This window comes from Harpia harpyja, chromosome 20 (assembly GCF_026419915.1).
Source record: "Harpia harpyja isolate bHarHar1 chromosome 20, bHarHar1 primary haplotype, whole genome shotgun sequence".
Classification (NCBI taxonomy): Eukaryota; Metazoa; Chordata; class Aves; order Accipitriformes; family Accipitridae; genus Harpia; species Harpia harpyja.
The window spans coordinates 1988947-2002442 of record NC_068959.1 but is presented as its reverse complement, the minus strand read 5'-3'; the positions used below and the strand labels follow the sequence as shown (position 1 = coordinate 2002442).

Below are 13496 nucleotides of genomic sequence, written 5' to 3'. Positions count from 1 at the left end.
TCACAGTTACCTCTCTCTCAGGTGGACGTTACTGTTATAGGGAAGTGAAATGTGAGAAATACGTTAACAAAATGAAAAAGTTTCTTTTTTATTAGCTATTATTGCTAAGAGCAATAGTATTTAGCTTTATATATATTTCTGCAAATAAATATGGATTTAGACAGGCTAGCCAATACTAACTTGTCTCCCCAGCTCCCTCTGGAGGCTGGCACTCACTCTTGTTTTGTAATTTACCATGTGAAAAAGGTTAACTCTCAGAATAAGGGGGGTTTTTTATAATATGCTTTAATGGGCAAAGGCTCTAGCCTAAATGCAAACAAGCATGTGGTTTCAGTAGCCAGCTGCAGATCTTTCTCTTTGGTTCCTGATCAGAAGGAAACCTCCCTCCCATTCCACAGCTGCAACATATATAAGGGATTGGGCTCAGGTACTCTTTTTCCTTGAATATTTTAGAGGAGGCATTTTTTTTGGCTGCAACCCTAAAAAGCATGGAGAGTACTTGGAGAATTTGTGTTTGTTTCTATTGCTGTCTTCATTGGCTTTCTTCTAGCATCCAGTGCTCCCCTCGCTCCAGGGATCGTGTAGTCTCTGACAAGACCTCTGGGTTATCGGTAGCCCCTGAGGACAACGCCAGTGAGCTACATCCATTGTTGCAGCTGCCAAAAGGCATGAGACGTGGATATGCCCTCCTGCCTCCCCTTCTCAAGGTGCTGTCTGACCGGGGACACCAGAACTGGGAAAGTGAGGCCCCCAGGCTACAGCCAGGGTCCAGAGCCCTTCGGTACATGAAGAGGCTATATAAGATGTCTGCTACCAAGGAGGGAATCCCAAAGGCTAATAAAAGCCACCTCTATAACACTGTACGACTTTTCACTCCGTGTTCTGAATGCAAGCACCACCACAGGGACCTAATGAAAGGTAGGTGTGGGGTGACCTGAGTTGCAAAGGTTAAAGGGGGGCTTTCTGTGTGTTCTGTAATTGCAGCATAATATAAAAATATCTTATTTCTTTAGAGTTGTTGCTATTTCAATCCTGATGGCTCTTTTCTTAAACTGTAGGAGTGTTTCATAACCTACTTATTCTTGAATGGCTTAGACATAGACTTCTCCACAGTTTGGGAAATGCCACACAAATGGTACTACGATCAAGATGATAGTGATGTTTCAGGCTGACTCATCTTACTATGAGTCACAGAAAACTCTACAATCAGTTCTATGAGTCACAGAAAACTCTACAATCAGTTCTAAGTAAAGTAAGAAAAGTGGACAAAATGGTTAGGCATAATGGGCATTGTGTTTCCTTCTGCTGCCCATCTTGGTTTGGCTTTTTTCAAGGCCACAGAAACACAGCACTGTAATAAGACTTGTAACAAACTGCCAGAATGCCATTGCAAGATGACTTTTCTCCTTGCCTTGTACAGTTGCTAGGGAAGAATCACAACCCAAATGTGTGAATATCCTGAAGGGAAGAGCAGAACTACTTGTAAATTGGGCTCAGGACTGAAAAACTAGGATGGCTGGGCACTTTGCAACTTACTGTGGTTTCACAGTTTTCTTAATGGGCTGGTCCCAGCAACAGCAGCTAGAAATCCTTGGCCTTTAGTTCTAATTCTGTGATGGCTGACAAGTGATCCGAGCTCTCCTGACTTGGATTTTTTTACTTAGAAAGACAGATAACCTTAAACACAAACATCATACCTGTGCACAGTAACAGCACTTTGAGACCGAGGTTCAGTTAAGAAGCATTCACTACGGAAAAATAAAATAAAAATAAATCAATGTTTATGACTAAAATTTCCTGGCATAGCATAATCTATGGATTCATAAATATACTAACACTTAACAGTTAATCTTGTGATTATATATCCTAAATGTAGTAATAATTAAAGTAGCAGACTGAATCTGAACCAACTTCCTACAATTATTGAGGTTATACAAATTCATGATTTTAGAAAAAATCATTAATACAGGAAATATAAGTCTATCAAGGTCTATAGAGCCCTCATCTGATTTCTTATTATTTGGCCTATGTAAGTTTGAAGAGATCACTTAACGCACTTGTGTGGTCGAAAATGAACAATTTCTAATCACAGAAAAAATACAGTGGCGAGTAGTAAAAAAAGCAATATATTAAACATAGGCTATGTCAACGTCTGGAAAACAGGCCAGGCAATGGGTTCATTGATCCCAAAATAAGATGGAAATTGGAGCAAATTCAAAGAATGCCAGAAAATTCTTAACATTGGGGAAAAGATAAGAGTAGTGTATCTTACAGTAGGGGTGAATGGGACAGGAATGTGTGTTCAGAATAACTTGGAAGCTCTGGTTCTGCTTCATAAAAGCAAAGCAAAGTGACTCCCATGAAAGAATGATAATTTTTTAAAGTAGTGCTAATAAATAAATTTCTGCCTTGTTATTACTCAGACTTGCTGGCAGCTGCTGGTCAAGAGATTTAAATAGGAGAAAATATATGAGTAGGAAGAATAACTGGAGTTAATGCTAAAAAGCTCTGAAAGCATTCACTTTAAAACTTTAGCTATTTAATTTCATGGCTTGTATAATTGGGAGCATCTAGTTCCTGTTTCCTCATATAAACACTGAAAAGACAACTGCTAACTTCCTCCTGTACTATATTTTTAATGAAATGAATCCTAATACCTCTTAAAATCATGGGTTTTCTTGGTTTTGCTGTCATTTCTTAACTCTTAAATCTTATGTCCCTGACTGAAGTAGAAATTCCATATAATAAAAGTAAGGGAGGGCATCTAAATTGGTTTCTTCTGCTGCTGAATTATTACTACTTCTCCACTACACGATACTATTCATGTCTAGGTGGAAAATTAAGATGCATTAACTTGACAAGATTTTGTTTCCCTTCTCAGGAGACGTTCACTTGGTGGATTTACTCTTCAACCTGGATCGTGTTACTGCTCTAGAGCACTTACTCAAGTCTGTCTTGCTCTATTCCTTTGACACATCAGTTCCCATTTCTTCTTCCATTACGTGCATGTGCCATTTATCTGTTAAGGAGCATGATTCTTCTAGCCAAGTGTGTCCCAGCCTCTCGCACTCTATACCTTTTAGCCTGCAATTTGAAGTTAGAAAACGCAAGTGGGTTGAGATTGATGTGACTTCTTTTCTCCAGCCTCTAATTGCTACTAACAGGAGGAATATTCATATGGCTGTGAATGTCACTTGTTTGATGGGTGATCCACAACAGAACACTAAACTGGAAAATGCAATTAATATGGCACTGCTTCCCCCTTCTCTTCTTCTTTATCTGAATGATACCAGTGAGCAAGCTTATCACAGGTGGAACTCACTTAGACACAGAAGGAAAAACCCAGTGTGGCCCAGGCAAAGGAACAGTCCGCTTGTTGATCCTACGGGTGGCAAAGGAAAGGAGAATTCACAAGGTAAAAGGGCCTCTCGACAGCGAAGAGCTGAGAATCTTAAAGAAGCACCAGCAACTCCACCTCATAATTTGAGCAAATATTTCAAACAATTTCTGTTCCCTCAAAACGAGTGTGAGCTTCACAACTTCCGTCTAAGTTTTAGCCAACTAAAATGGGACAAATGGATAATAGCACCACACAGGTACAGCCCTCAGTATTGTAAAGGTGACTGCCCAAGGGTTGTCGGGCATCGTTATGGCTCTCCGGTACACACAATGGTACAGAACATAATATATGAGAAACTGGACTCCTCTGTTCCAAAGCCCTCCTGTGTTCCTGCTGAATACAGCCCACTGAGCGTCCTAACCATAGAGCCCGATGGCTCCATAGTCTACAAAGAGTACGAAGATATGATAGCTACCAAGTGCACTTGTCGGTAGTGGGTGAACCCTAATTGATTTTAATCCGGGTTTGGGTATTTCTGCATCCTCAAAGTATCTGTAGCTATAATCAAATGAATAGTATTTGTGTAATTCTAATAGCTCTGTAAAACCAGTTAGGATTTAGCATGGAGTTAGTAGAAGGTGTTTACGTCATAGCACTTATTTTTGTAGCCACTCAGCCTTTCTAGAATGTGAAATTAAATGTAAATAATATCTTTTTATTGGAATAATTTTGCATTTAAAATGTGGAAAAGGTTTTGACTACCAGATGTCTATTTTAAGAGGTTTTGTTATAGATTTAAAAAAAGAAATAAATGCCTATCATGCACACCACTTACACCCAGTGCCTACTAGTCTTCCTCTATATAAAGAGATCTTTTGTGTGACTGACATCTGCAGCAAGTGTCTAGGAAGAAAGTCTTTAATGTTAAAATTACTTTCTCAGTTTTTCATTCTTTTTCCCTACCATGTTTCCAGTTCCCCCAAGCAAGAAGTCAACTCTTCCTCACTGTTCTGTAAAAAGTTACAAGGTTGTTTCTTGCTTTTCTTCTGTTGCACTCTTTGGGTTTTCTCAACAATGGGTGGTAAGAATTTAAGGACAGCTGTGTGGTAACTTGTGAAAATTTAAATCACTGAGCTATTTGAGTAAGAACCAGCACCAGCTTACTGGTGAGTTGTTAAAAACAGAAAGGCTTGATCTAGTTCAAGAACAAAACACAAGCTGTTCATGGGGTGAGGGCACAGGATAGCTACATGTGGAACCACACTGCCACTTGCTTCTGAATTGCAAAGAAATGTGCAGTGCTGTCAGTTTAAGGGGGGGGTCAAGGCTTTTAGAAGCCTATTAAATTAATTGATTTAAATGCTGTTAAATTGGTTTAGTAGTCTGAAAATGTGGGGCTATAGCCTTGTTTCCTCTCACAATAAAATTATAGTAAGTGTCTTAATTCTATATGCTTTCAAAAAAAGATTTTTAATACAATTGATTTATTTTCTCCTAGACTTTTCTAGTTTTAAGAACTTTGTCAAAAATGCTGGGTTTGGGCTGGGGACCCAAGCTAAGAGGTCTTTAGATGGGCTCACGCACAAAACCCCAGCTTTGGTAGGGATTTTAGTTTTGTTTTGTTTTTTTTTAATAGAAGTCTGTGGAGCAGCACTGTCTTCTCAAAGCTCATTAAGAATAGGCTTTAAAATGATGACTTGCTAATGCATTGATACATAAATGCCTTAACTTTCCACAATAAGCCACCTAACCAGACCCTAACCTTAGATCATGACCTGTGCAATTCTACAGGGCTTGGCCTGGGGCTGGGAATTCAGCCAGGCAGGGGAAGGATTGAACTGGAGAGGACTGTGTCTGGTTTTATGTTACCGTGACAATGGTCTACCTCATCCCTGTGAACTAGTCGATGTCGGTGTGACGCTTCTCCACATCTGAAGCACTCCGTGGAGGTGCAATATGATCCGGCTAACAGTCATATAGCCTCTATCAAAATGAAGTTCCTAACTGAAGATTGCATTAGCCTGGAACTGTTGAACTAAAAAGAGCACTCACTTTGGCTCTAATTGAAGGTTCGTTTGAAATAAATACCAAAAGCTCAAGGCAGATATCTTGATGTCAAACAAACAAAAAAATCCCAGCCCATCATCAATGCTGCATTTGATTGGGTTAATTCAAATTGCCTAATGCAGCGTCACCCCTGCTAATGCCTTTCAAACAGCGGGAATTCAGCTTCACCGAGCTGCCAAGGAGGAAAATAAAATTAATTCTTTCTGTGACACAAATGGAAAAGCCTATTTAAGACAAAATGCCTAAGTCAAGCTAAAGAAACTGCGTTTTGGGGTCAGCTACACGCAGCTTCGGGAATACATTACCGGATTAAAGGTTGCAACCGCATTCTCCAGGGCGGGTTTACGCTGCTACACCATTTTTAGTCTGCAGGAATAATTATTCTAATAATAGTAATATTCAAGACCTCTTGCTGTTGAGGTAGGAAACCACAAAAAGGCGGCCTCTTCTCTGACGACCAGCTTGTCTTTGGATTTTGAAGCGCTCCCCTGAGGTGGGTGTCCCCACCCCCTTCAACAACGCCGTACCGACTCGCCGTTGGAAATCCCACACACCCCCCCCGGGCTCAGAGGAAATTTCAGCAGGATTAAGGATTAAATTCTTACGGTTGTGATATATAAACTGTGATTTTATAGGGCCGGCGGCCATAAACCTCGCTGAGGGGGGTGAGGGGAGAGACTGAGGGAACCGCCACCGCCCGCCCCCCCGGAAGCGGAAGCGGCATGCCGCTTCCGCTTCCGGGGGGGCGGGCGGCGGCAGCCAGGGTGAAGAAGGTGACACCATGGGCCTTCACTTCGGGAACCTGGCGCGGGTTCGCCATGTCATCACCTACAGCCTCTCGCCCTTCGAGCAGCGCGCCTTCCCCAACGTCTTGTCCCACGGGCTGCCCAACATCTGGCGGCGTTTCAGCTCCCAGGTCTTCAAGGTGGTGCCCCGTGAGTACGGTGGGAGATGGCTCAGAGCGAGGTCTTTGAGGGATCGAGGCCCCCCCCTTTTTTTTTTCTTTTTTACTTTCTCAGCGTTATTTTGGGGACGGGGGAGGCGTCCGTGTAGCGGCGGCTTTGCGTGAGGCTGTGTTTCGTCACGGGAGCGCGGTGGTTCTGTGCTGTGCTTATTGCAGTGCGACTTGTGAGTGTCCCCTTTCCTTTCCAGCCTTTCTGGGAGCCTATCTTCTGTACTCCTGGGGAACGCAAGAGTTTGAGAGACTGAAGAGGAAGAACCCCGCTGACTATGAAAACGACCAGTAATCGAGTTAATAAGGAGACCGTTACCTCGCTGTATTATCAACTCCGTGTTGCTAAGCTTGCTTGCGTGACTAGAGGGGTATTGAGAGGGAGATGAGTCTAATAAACTTTAACTTTGCCCCATGACTTTGTGTGAAATCTGTGTCTTGAGATGTTTAAGGTGAGTAGCGTCACATCTCTGTCTGGTTCACGCTGTAGAGGGAGATGATCAGGCTAAAGTTCTGTGCACTCAAACTCTTTTATATGACAGCATTTCCAGCCTTTTTTGACTCCTGTTTCTGTGAAACATTTCTCAGTATAACTAGCGTAGCGAAGGCTGCCTTCAGCTGGAGATGATTTGAAATAACAGCTCATTGCTCCCTTTATCTTTCCATCACTGGCCACTGCTTTTTCCTTTAACCTTGATATCTGTGAAAAACAAATAGGCCACCTGATTTGATATTGACCAAAACTGCATGAGCTGGCTGACAGCTCCGATCGAACGTGGACTTTGACCCTCTGTGCAGAGGCTCGCTCTCCCCAAGTTGCCCCGTGCAGAAGACAAGGGGCAACGGGGACAAGCTGCACCGGGAGAGGTTTCATCTCGATGCAAGAAAGGAATTTTTTACTGTGAGAACAATTGATCGCTGGAACAACCTCCCCGGAGACATGGTGGAGCCCCTGTTGCCACAGGTTTTCAGGTGGCAGATAACCTCATCTGGGCTCCCTTCCCACGAATGGCTGGACCAGATGATCTTTTGAGGTCCCTTCCAACCTGGGCTGTTCTATGATTCTGTGATGATTCTAGTTACTGTATTTATTAATGTTAATCAGATGATTAACTGCAATTCTGATACCTGATTCGCGTTAACAGGCTGGATTAGAAGCTGCTTCTTGGAAACCACCGGGAGAAACAAGACTGTTTAATACCTGAAGATGATTTAAAATCAAATGGTAGTAGTAAAGTTACTTGAGTATGTGACAAAGAAATTCACCCTGTGGCTCTGAACATATAAAAAAGCTTCACTGTTCAAAGTCCAGAACATCTGGCTGTTCCTTTATCCCTTTTTTGCTTTCAATCTTGAGCTGACTGTCTCAAGCCCGTGCGCCGCGCAAAGCAACACGTTTATCTCCCCATCGTGCTATTCCTGTAGCTGGTTCTGAGAGTTTATCTTATCCACAGGGCGTGAGCGACATTTCCCTGCGTTAGGGACTTGGTGTGCTCAGGGCTGGGCTGTCTGGAAGATAAAGATGCTCAGTCTCTTGGGGGGCATGCAATTTTTATAGCTGAATGCCTTATTCTTTTGGGGCTCTTTAAACATTATGTTTAAAAAGCACATAAGACTAAGCTCCATCTTAGGGCTGTTCCTACTGCTCTTGTGTTTACTCCAAGCAGTCCGAGGTCGGCATAAACAGGAGTAATACAAGTCACCCAGTGCTGCAAGTTGTGCCAAAAATACTCTGTGCTTAAATTTAACTCTGTGTTTCAGTTTGTTGGTATTTTCTAGACAGCTTAAGCAAGCAGGGAACAACAAACTGGCTACTACGATTGTGAGAGCTGGCAAAGACATCTCGAACAGCCCACAGCAGCTGAAGGGTAGCCTAAATGATAGCCTGTGTGACCTTTTATGCTGGTAGCTTCCCTAAACGCTAGTTTTTCAATGCATTTCATCTCAGCTACTCTGCTGAAGGTGAGCAGCTCATCGGTCTCTCTCACAAGGTCCCTGCCCCCATTCAGACAGCTGAACTGCCTCTGAACCAGCTGCTAGACTACTGTAAACAACGCAGCACCTTCACCTCAGCCGGTGACCCGTTACCCAAGGCACCGCAGCCCAGCAACTGCTCGGGCAGCGGCTCAGCCCCGCTGCAATGTCAGCAGCGAGTCAGGAGGCAGGCTGGGCCTCCTCACCCTTTGCTCCACCGAGCCCTGCCGAGCCGCCCTCCGGCTCCCGTGCCCCTGCGCTCACCCAGACCGCCGGGCAGGGAGCTGGATGCAGAGCCTGTTACCAGCAGGGATACGGCTCCTGCTGGCATTCGGGAGTTCGGCCGGTGGGTATTTCAGAATCTGAAAAAGGTGCTTGAAATTTTGTCAGTCATTTATTTCAGCTCTCCCTTTCCTAAATCTTAGAAGTGGCAACAGAGCAACATTTTGTGCCTTTTTTTGTCATGTTGTGTTTTTCTAACCTGCGTCTGTGCTGTGGCTTTTTACTGGCGTGCTGGACTTGCGTACGTGGAAACAATTGGTTCAATTTTTTTCTTTCTTCCCCAGTTTCCTGCACAGAGTAAACAGATTGCTGCCTGAAAGGGATATGCTGACGCTGTCAGTAACCCAGAAGGACACACAGCAATTTTGACATATCGTCACAAAGTACTAGTCTTACCTAGCCGAGAAACCGTGACTTACAGAGGGCACTGCTGTCAGAGTTGAAAGAGCTGTCATTTCAAATCCTGTGCTCCACAGATGAAGTCAAGACTACTGCTGCCGCCTCTTGTTTTCCTTTCTCTGTTCTATACTAGTGCCTAGTGGAAATAGCAGAAATTAGAACTCAGGTGCATGTAAAGAAAGGACTTCATGGGAAAAACAATTGAGAAATTCACAGCCAAATGTAAAAGAAACTTTTAAGTTCAGCTATTTGATGCGCCATCATTTACTGTTCCCCTTTCCTTCCCTACATAAGACACAGGAAGGTGAAATAATGAAGGGTTTTGATTCCTCCTCCCAGGGAAGCAAGACGAACAGGGCAGAGGAAAGAGTGTACGAAGAACCCTAGGAAAGGAACAAATTTTCCAATAGTGGTTGTAGACCAATACTGGGAAGGGTTTTTGTTTAATCCCGGTGAAGTGTGGGCTAAGGGGTAATAATCTGTAGACAGGAACCTGACAACATGGCATTATCTTAATCTGAGTAACTTGCCTTCCATGCTGGCACTTCTGCCTCCTTATTAAGCAATCACAGAAAATGGTAAGCCATTACATCCAGATTTGTGTTTACAATTTAGCTAAAACATACTCCATTGTTTTATACAGCATCTTCCTACTTGAAGTGACTTAAAACAGTGTGCTCCAAAACCTACACATACTTGACACGAATAAATTGGTATTCTCTTTATTTGACTCTGCAATCATCAAAAATCTTGTACCTGACAGAGACGGCATACATGGGACAGACGTGGGAGCCAGATGCACAAGATCTCACAGATGAGGAGGAGCAGCGAGTACCAGCAAGGTCCATTTACAGACTGGTAATCTTAGACATACGCTTCTCCCACTTGTCCCAATGTTCGTAAACAGAGGATTATAGAGAAGATGAGAGGTAATAGCTCTTCTTAAACATTCTTTTCTCTAGGCTGTTGCAATCTCATTTCACAATGGAAAAATTAAGATTCGTCTTGATTACAGACTGCCCATCCACGTCAATGGGAGTTGTCTGCACCATTGTGAGTGCACTGTAAGGTACAGAGGCAGACTGTAGCAGAGATGGCTCATCTAAAGAAACCATAGTCTTGCCACATGGAGCAACTCAGCTCCAGAAAACCCTTGCAGCAGTCTCTTCAACTTCTGGGATTCGCTATCTAGAGATTATTGTCTTTAACTATACACTAGGGTCCCTGGAAAAAGAGGTCTATTATTTATCATGCATAAAATAACTTTTTACATTCCAAAACCCATCTGAAAAGTCTTACATCTGCTTTTTGAGTACCATGTGTGTGGAAAGGAAGGTTAAGTAACTTCCTCATGATTCTTTCATGTACCAAGAGTGAGAAGCAGAATCAAAAGCACGATTCTCTGCTCCAAATAAGCTTGGTAAGACAATACTTACCCCCAGCTGACAAACTCAAAGCTGAACACCCTGTGAATGTCACAGAAGTTAAATAAGGTTGTGGCTTTCAATCTTTACCATAATTCTTTGGGCCAGCCACCCTTTTGCTTGCAAATACACCATGGAGTTCTGGTAACACGTTAGGTAGGTTTTAAAAAAAAAGGAAGAGTTGGCGCAACCTGTAAGCTGACCAGACAAAGTACAAGTGGAAGGAGAGTCAATCATTAGCCAGACAGACAGGCCTTGAACCAGATCACTTCAGCAGATGCTAACTTAGTAATTCCCTCTTGCTCCGAAATGAACTTTGTTCCTGTGATGACTGACAGCTGATGCAACGATAAGAGAATGAAGTCTATAAAAATCTAGCTGAAGCTTGGGAAGTTCTATTTGGGGCTCTTCCTACCTCCTCCGCCCAAGGCTGGTCCTACAGTCAGTGTGACAGCTCATACTGAGAAGATGCACTGTTGGAAGGTGATGGCAGTCTTTCTGCTCTGCTCACTGCTGCTCAGCCAGGTAAACAGAGATAACTATTTAAAGTGCTAATTGAAATGGTCAGGTAGTTAATAAAAACTGTTATGATCTGTGTGAATAAGAGTAACGGGCAGGAGTTGGAGGTGACAGCAGAGCTCTTTTAGAGGGTTCAACATCATAAAAAAGTAGAGTAACTGCCTAGTGAATACGGGGTTACTCTGAGACATAACTTAGCAAGTAATTCTGCCTCCCCTCCCAAGAAGACTGAAAAACATAGTTAATTTTTATACTTCTTACTTCTTTGGGGTTAGGATACAAGCAATTATACTTTAACAGAGCATGCTATGATCTCAAAACAAGAAAGATTTCAAGTTCTTCACTTAATTTTAAGACTATTGACCTCAGTATCAGAATGACCAACTGCTTACAGCTGCTGCATGTTCTGACAGTCATGCTACATCTGTTTCAGACACACTGCGCTTCCTTGCACCAACAACAGCCCCAGCTAACAAGACAGAGGCGGATGACACCTTTCTGGAGAGGAGTCTCACTAAGACCCATTGGAGCCTCGTGCAGGGATAACAGTGAATGCATTACAATGCTGTGCAGGTAACTAATCCTGATCAATGTTCAGGCTCAGCGACTCTTAATATTATATGATGTAAAGCAAGTTCCCACTTACTCTCACCCAAACGAGATATGGAATTAATTCTGTGCATAAAAAAAGATACCAGGAATAGGGATGGGGCAATAGATTTAGACCTCTTTTGTAAGCAATGCAAACAGAGCAGAGTCCAAGTGCCCTTGATTACAAGCCTTAGACCTTTCATCGCAACCCCAAATAACCTGTCTTTTCAAAAAAAGAACATAGGATTCTAGACAGCTTTTAGATAATCACTTAGACACCTTAAAATTAATCCTTCTTAAAGCCAATACCATTCACTTTAAAGCACATATTATTTAAAAGCAGTGTCTTACCCTAAATTAATCAATTTAAGGTGACTACTTAAGCTCATAGTTTAAAAGACAACTAAAATATCAAAAGCCATTTAGTTCTCATGAACACTAGACATAAACAAATTGTCCAACTACATACAATTAAATTGATTAGTTAAAATAACTACTTAGTGACTGAAAACTGATTTTGTGTGGCACCTACTGTACACATACCAGAAAGCAGAGACAGGGTAGAATATACCCACTGTCTACTCTACGTCAATATAATAGGACATGGTAGTTGGGCTGCTATTTTGCATGCATTTGAAATGCATCATTTGGTTCTACTGATTAACACAGGTGAACTCTAACAGCAGCTACAGGAAGATATAGGCAGAAAGGGATTTCAATTGCGTGTAATTTCTACACCGCAGCCAGACCACATAGCCCTGGCTAACATGCATTTTGTAGTTATTATGTAAAGCAAAGAACATAAAATGAATCGAGATGAACTGAATAAGAAGGTGAGTACAATGTGCACGGCTACATGAGCTGAATACGAGCACTGCTGTACAGCTGGGTAAGAGGAACGCTGCTAAGGATGTATCTGAGGATGTATGTCTGAGCCCTACGCAGCTGGCAGTCCGAGCCGTCAGTGCCTGATGATGTTTTGTTTTCCAGGAAGAACCGCTGTTTCCTCAGAACAGCCTCAGAGTGACCTGTCACGATGAAAAACGCCCATCACTGTTACTGCTAACAATGCTCCACTCTACTTGTGAAATATTTATTGACTGTTCAAAAGCTAGGACAGTGAATCGAGCAATAAGTATATTTAACACTTCTGTCATATGAACTGATAAAAAAGGACTTCAAACAACTTGAGAGCATTTCCTAACCAAGGCTGTACCTCTGCAGCACACGCTTCAGGATGACTCTCTGGCCAAGCTCAGTAAAAGGACTCTGCATCTCGTGTTTGTTTTGGTTTTTTGTAATGGTTCTTTTTTTTTTTTTTTTTTTTTTTCCTCTGAGGTGTGAATTAAAAATTTATATTCAGCAAACCACCTTGGTTTTTGCTCAATACCTTGGTTTTCCTTGTATCCTGTGAGCAAAGTGTATGATGAGTGCACAGCTGGTGTTTCGGAGTGCTTATTTCAAACTGGACTTTAGACATTTATCCTTCAACCTGGCAAGTGCATAAAGTAGATCATGCTTCCATCTCATTTCAGTCTCAACAGCTGAACTCTTATCAGTACTTCAGATAAAGGCCTGTTAGAAAGAGGGAGCAAACAAACCGATAATACTGATAGCATTTTCAATATCCCAAATATATCCAGTGATAACTGGAAGGAAAAGTATTTACTTTTAATTACTTCTAATCAAATTTACTTAAATAAATGTCCTAGACTGACTTGTGCCACTGAAGTATCTACTATTTTAAAATAAATTGATCAAACCCCAATTTTGACCTGTTGTGTGTTAACTCGGAGGGCCGAAAGAAACAAAGCCACTTTTGATTAGACAAATATCAACAAGTCTGGGACACAAATACTGAATGCTATTTTTCTTTTGTTATGCATAGAGCACTAGGATCAAAAAAGAAAACTCTGCTTAAAAATGCAATACCAGGGAGGAGAAAGCC

The 13496-nt window shown here is 42.3% G+C and overlaps 3 protein-coding genes across 3 annotated transcripts; all 3 read left to right on the top strand.

The window, feature by feature from the left end:
- The first annotated feature begins 408 nt into the window (after positions 1 to 408).
- On the top strand, positions 409 to 3960 carry GDF9 (growth differentiation factor 9). Its single transcript, XM_052771979.1, has 2 exons — positions 409 to 918; positions 2882 to 3960. Exons 1-2 carry the CDS (start codon positions 489 to 491, stop codon positions 3832 to 3834), a joined length of 1383 nt encoding a protein of 460 aa, XP_052627939.1. The 5' UTR covers positions 409 to 488; the 3' UTR covers positions 3835 to 3960.
- Positions 3961 to 6135: 2175 nt separating this feature from the next.
- Positions 6136 to 6777, top strand: LOC128155122 (cytochrome b-c1 complex subunit 8). Its single transcript, XM_052816687.1, has 2 exons — positions 6136 to 6342; positions 6560 to 6777. Exons 1-2 carry the CDS (start codon positions 6189 to 6191, stop codon positions 6652 to 6654), a joined length of 249 nt encoding a protein of 82 aa, XP_052672647.1. The 5' UTR covers positions 6136 to 6188; the 3' UTR covers positions 6655 to 6777.
- A 2702-nt stretch (positions 6778 to 9479) lies between these two features.
- LEAP2 (liver enriched antimicrobial peptide 2) lies at positions 9480 to 13316 on the top strand. Its single transcript, XM_052816688.1, has 3 exons — positions 9480 to 10963; positions 11391 to 11530; positions 12539 to 13316. Exons 1-3 carry the CDS (start codon positions 10907 to 10909, stop codon positions 12573 to 12575), a joined length of 234 nt encoding a protein of 77 aa, XP_052672648.1. The 5' UTR covers positions 9480 to 10906; the 3' UTR covers positions 12576 to 13316.
- The last annotated feature ends 180 nt before the right edge of the window (positions 13317 to 13496 follow it).

What these genes read in the sequence shown, in the direction of transcription:
- GDF9 (XM_052771979.1), top strand. Translation starts at nt 489, where the DNA reads ATGGAGAGTACTTGGAGAATTTGTGTTTGTTTCTATTGCTGTCTTCAT. An exon ending in CCACAGGGACCTAATGAAAG is followed by an intron (nt 919 to 2,881) that starts GTAGGTGTGGGG and finishes TTCCCTTCTCAG; the next exon opens with GAGACGTTCACTTGGTGGAT.
- LOC128155122 (XM_052816687.1), top strand. Translation starts at nt 6,189, where the DNA reads ATGGGCCTTCACTTCGGGAACCTGGCGCGGGTTCGCCATGTCATCACC. An exon ending in GGTCTTCAAGGTGGTGCCCC is followed by an intron (nt 6,343 to 6,559) that starts GTGAGTACGGTG and finishes TTTCCTTTCCAG; the next exon opens with CCTTTCTGGGAGCCTATCTT.
- LEAP2 (XM_052816688.1), top strand. Translation starts at nt 10,907, where the DNA reads ATGCACTGTTGGAAGGTGATGGCAGTCTTTCTGCTCTGCTCACTGCTG. An exon ending in GCTCACTGCTGCTCAGCCAG is followed by an intron (nt 10,964 to 11,390) that starts GTAAACAGAGAT and finishes CATCTGTTTCAG; the next exon opens with ACACACTGCGCTTCCTTGCA. An exon ending in TGCATTACAATGCTGTGCAG is followed by an intron (nt 11,531 to 12,538) that starts GTAACTAATCCT and finishes TTTGTTTTCCAG; the next exon opens with GAAGAACCGCTGTTTCCTCA.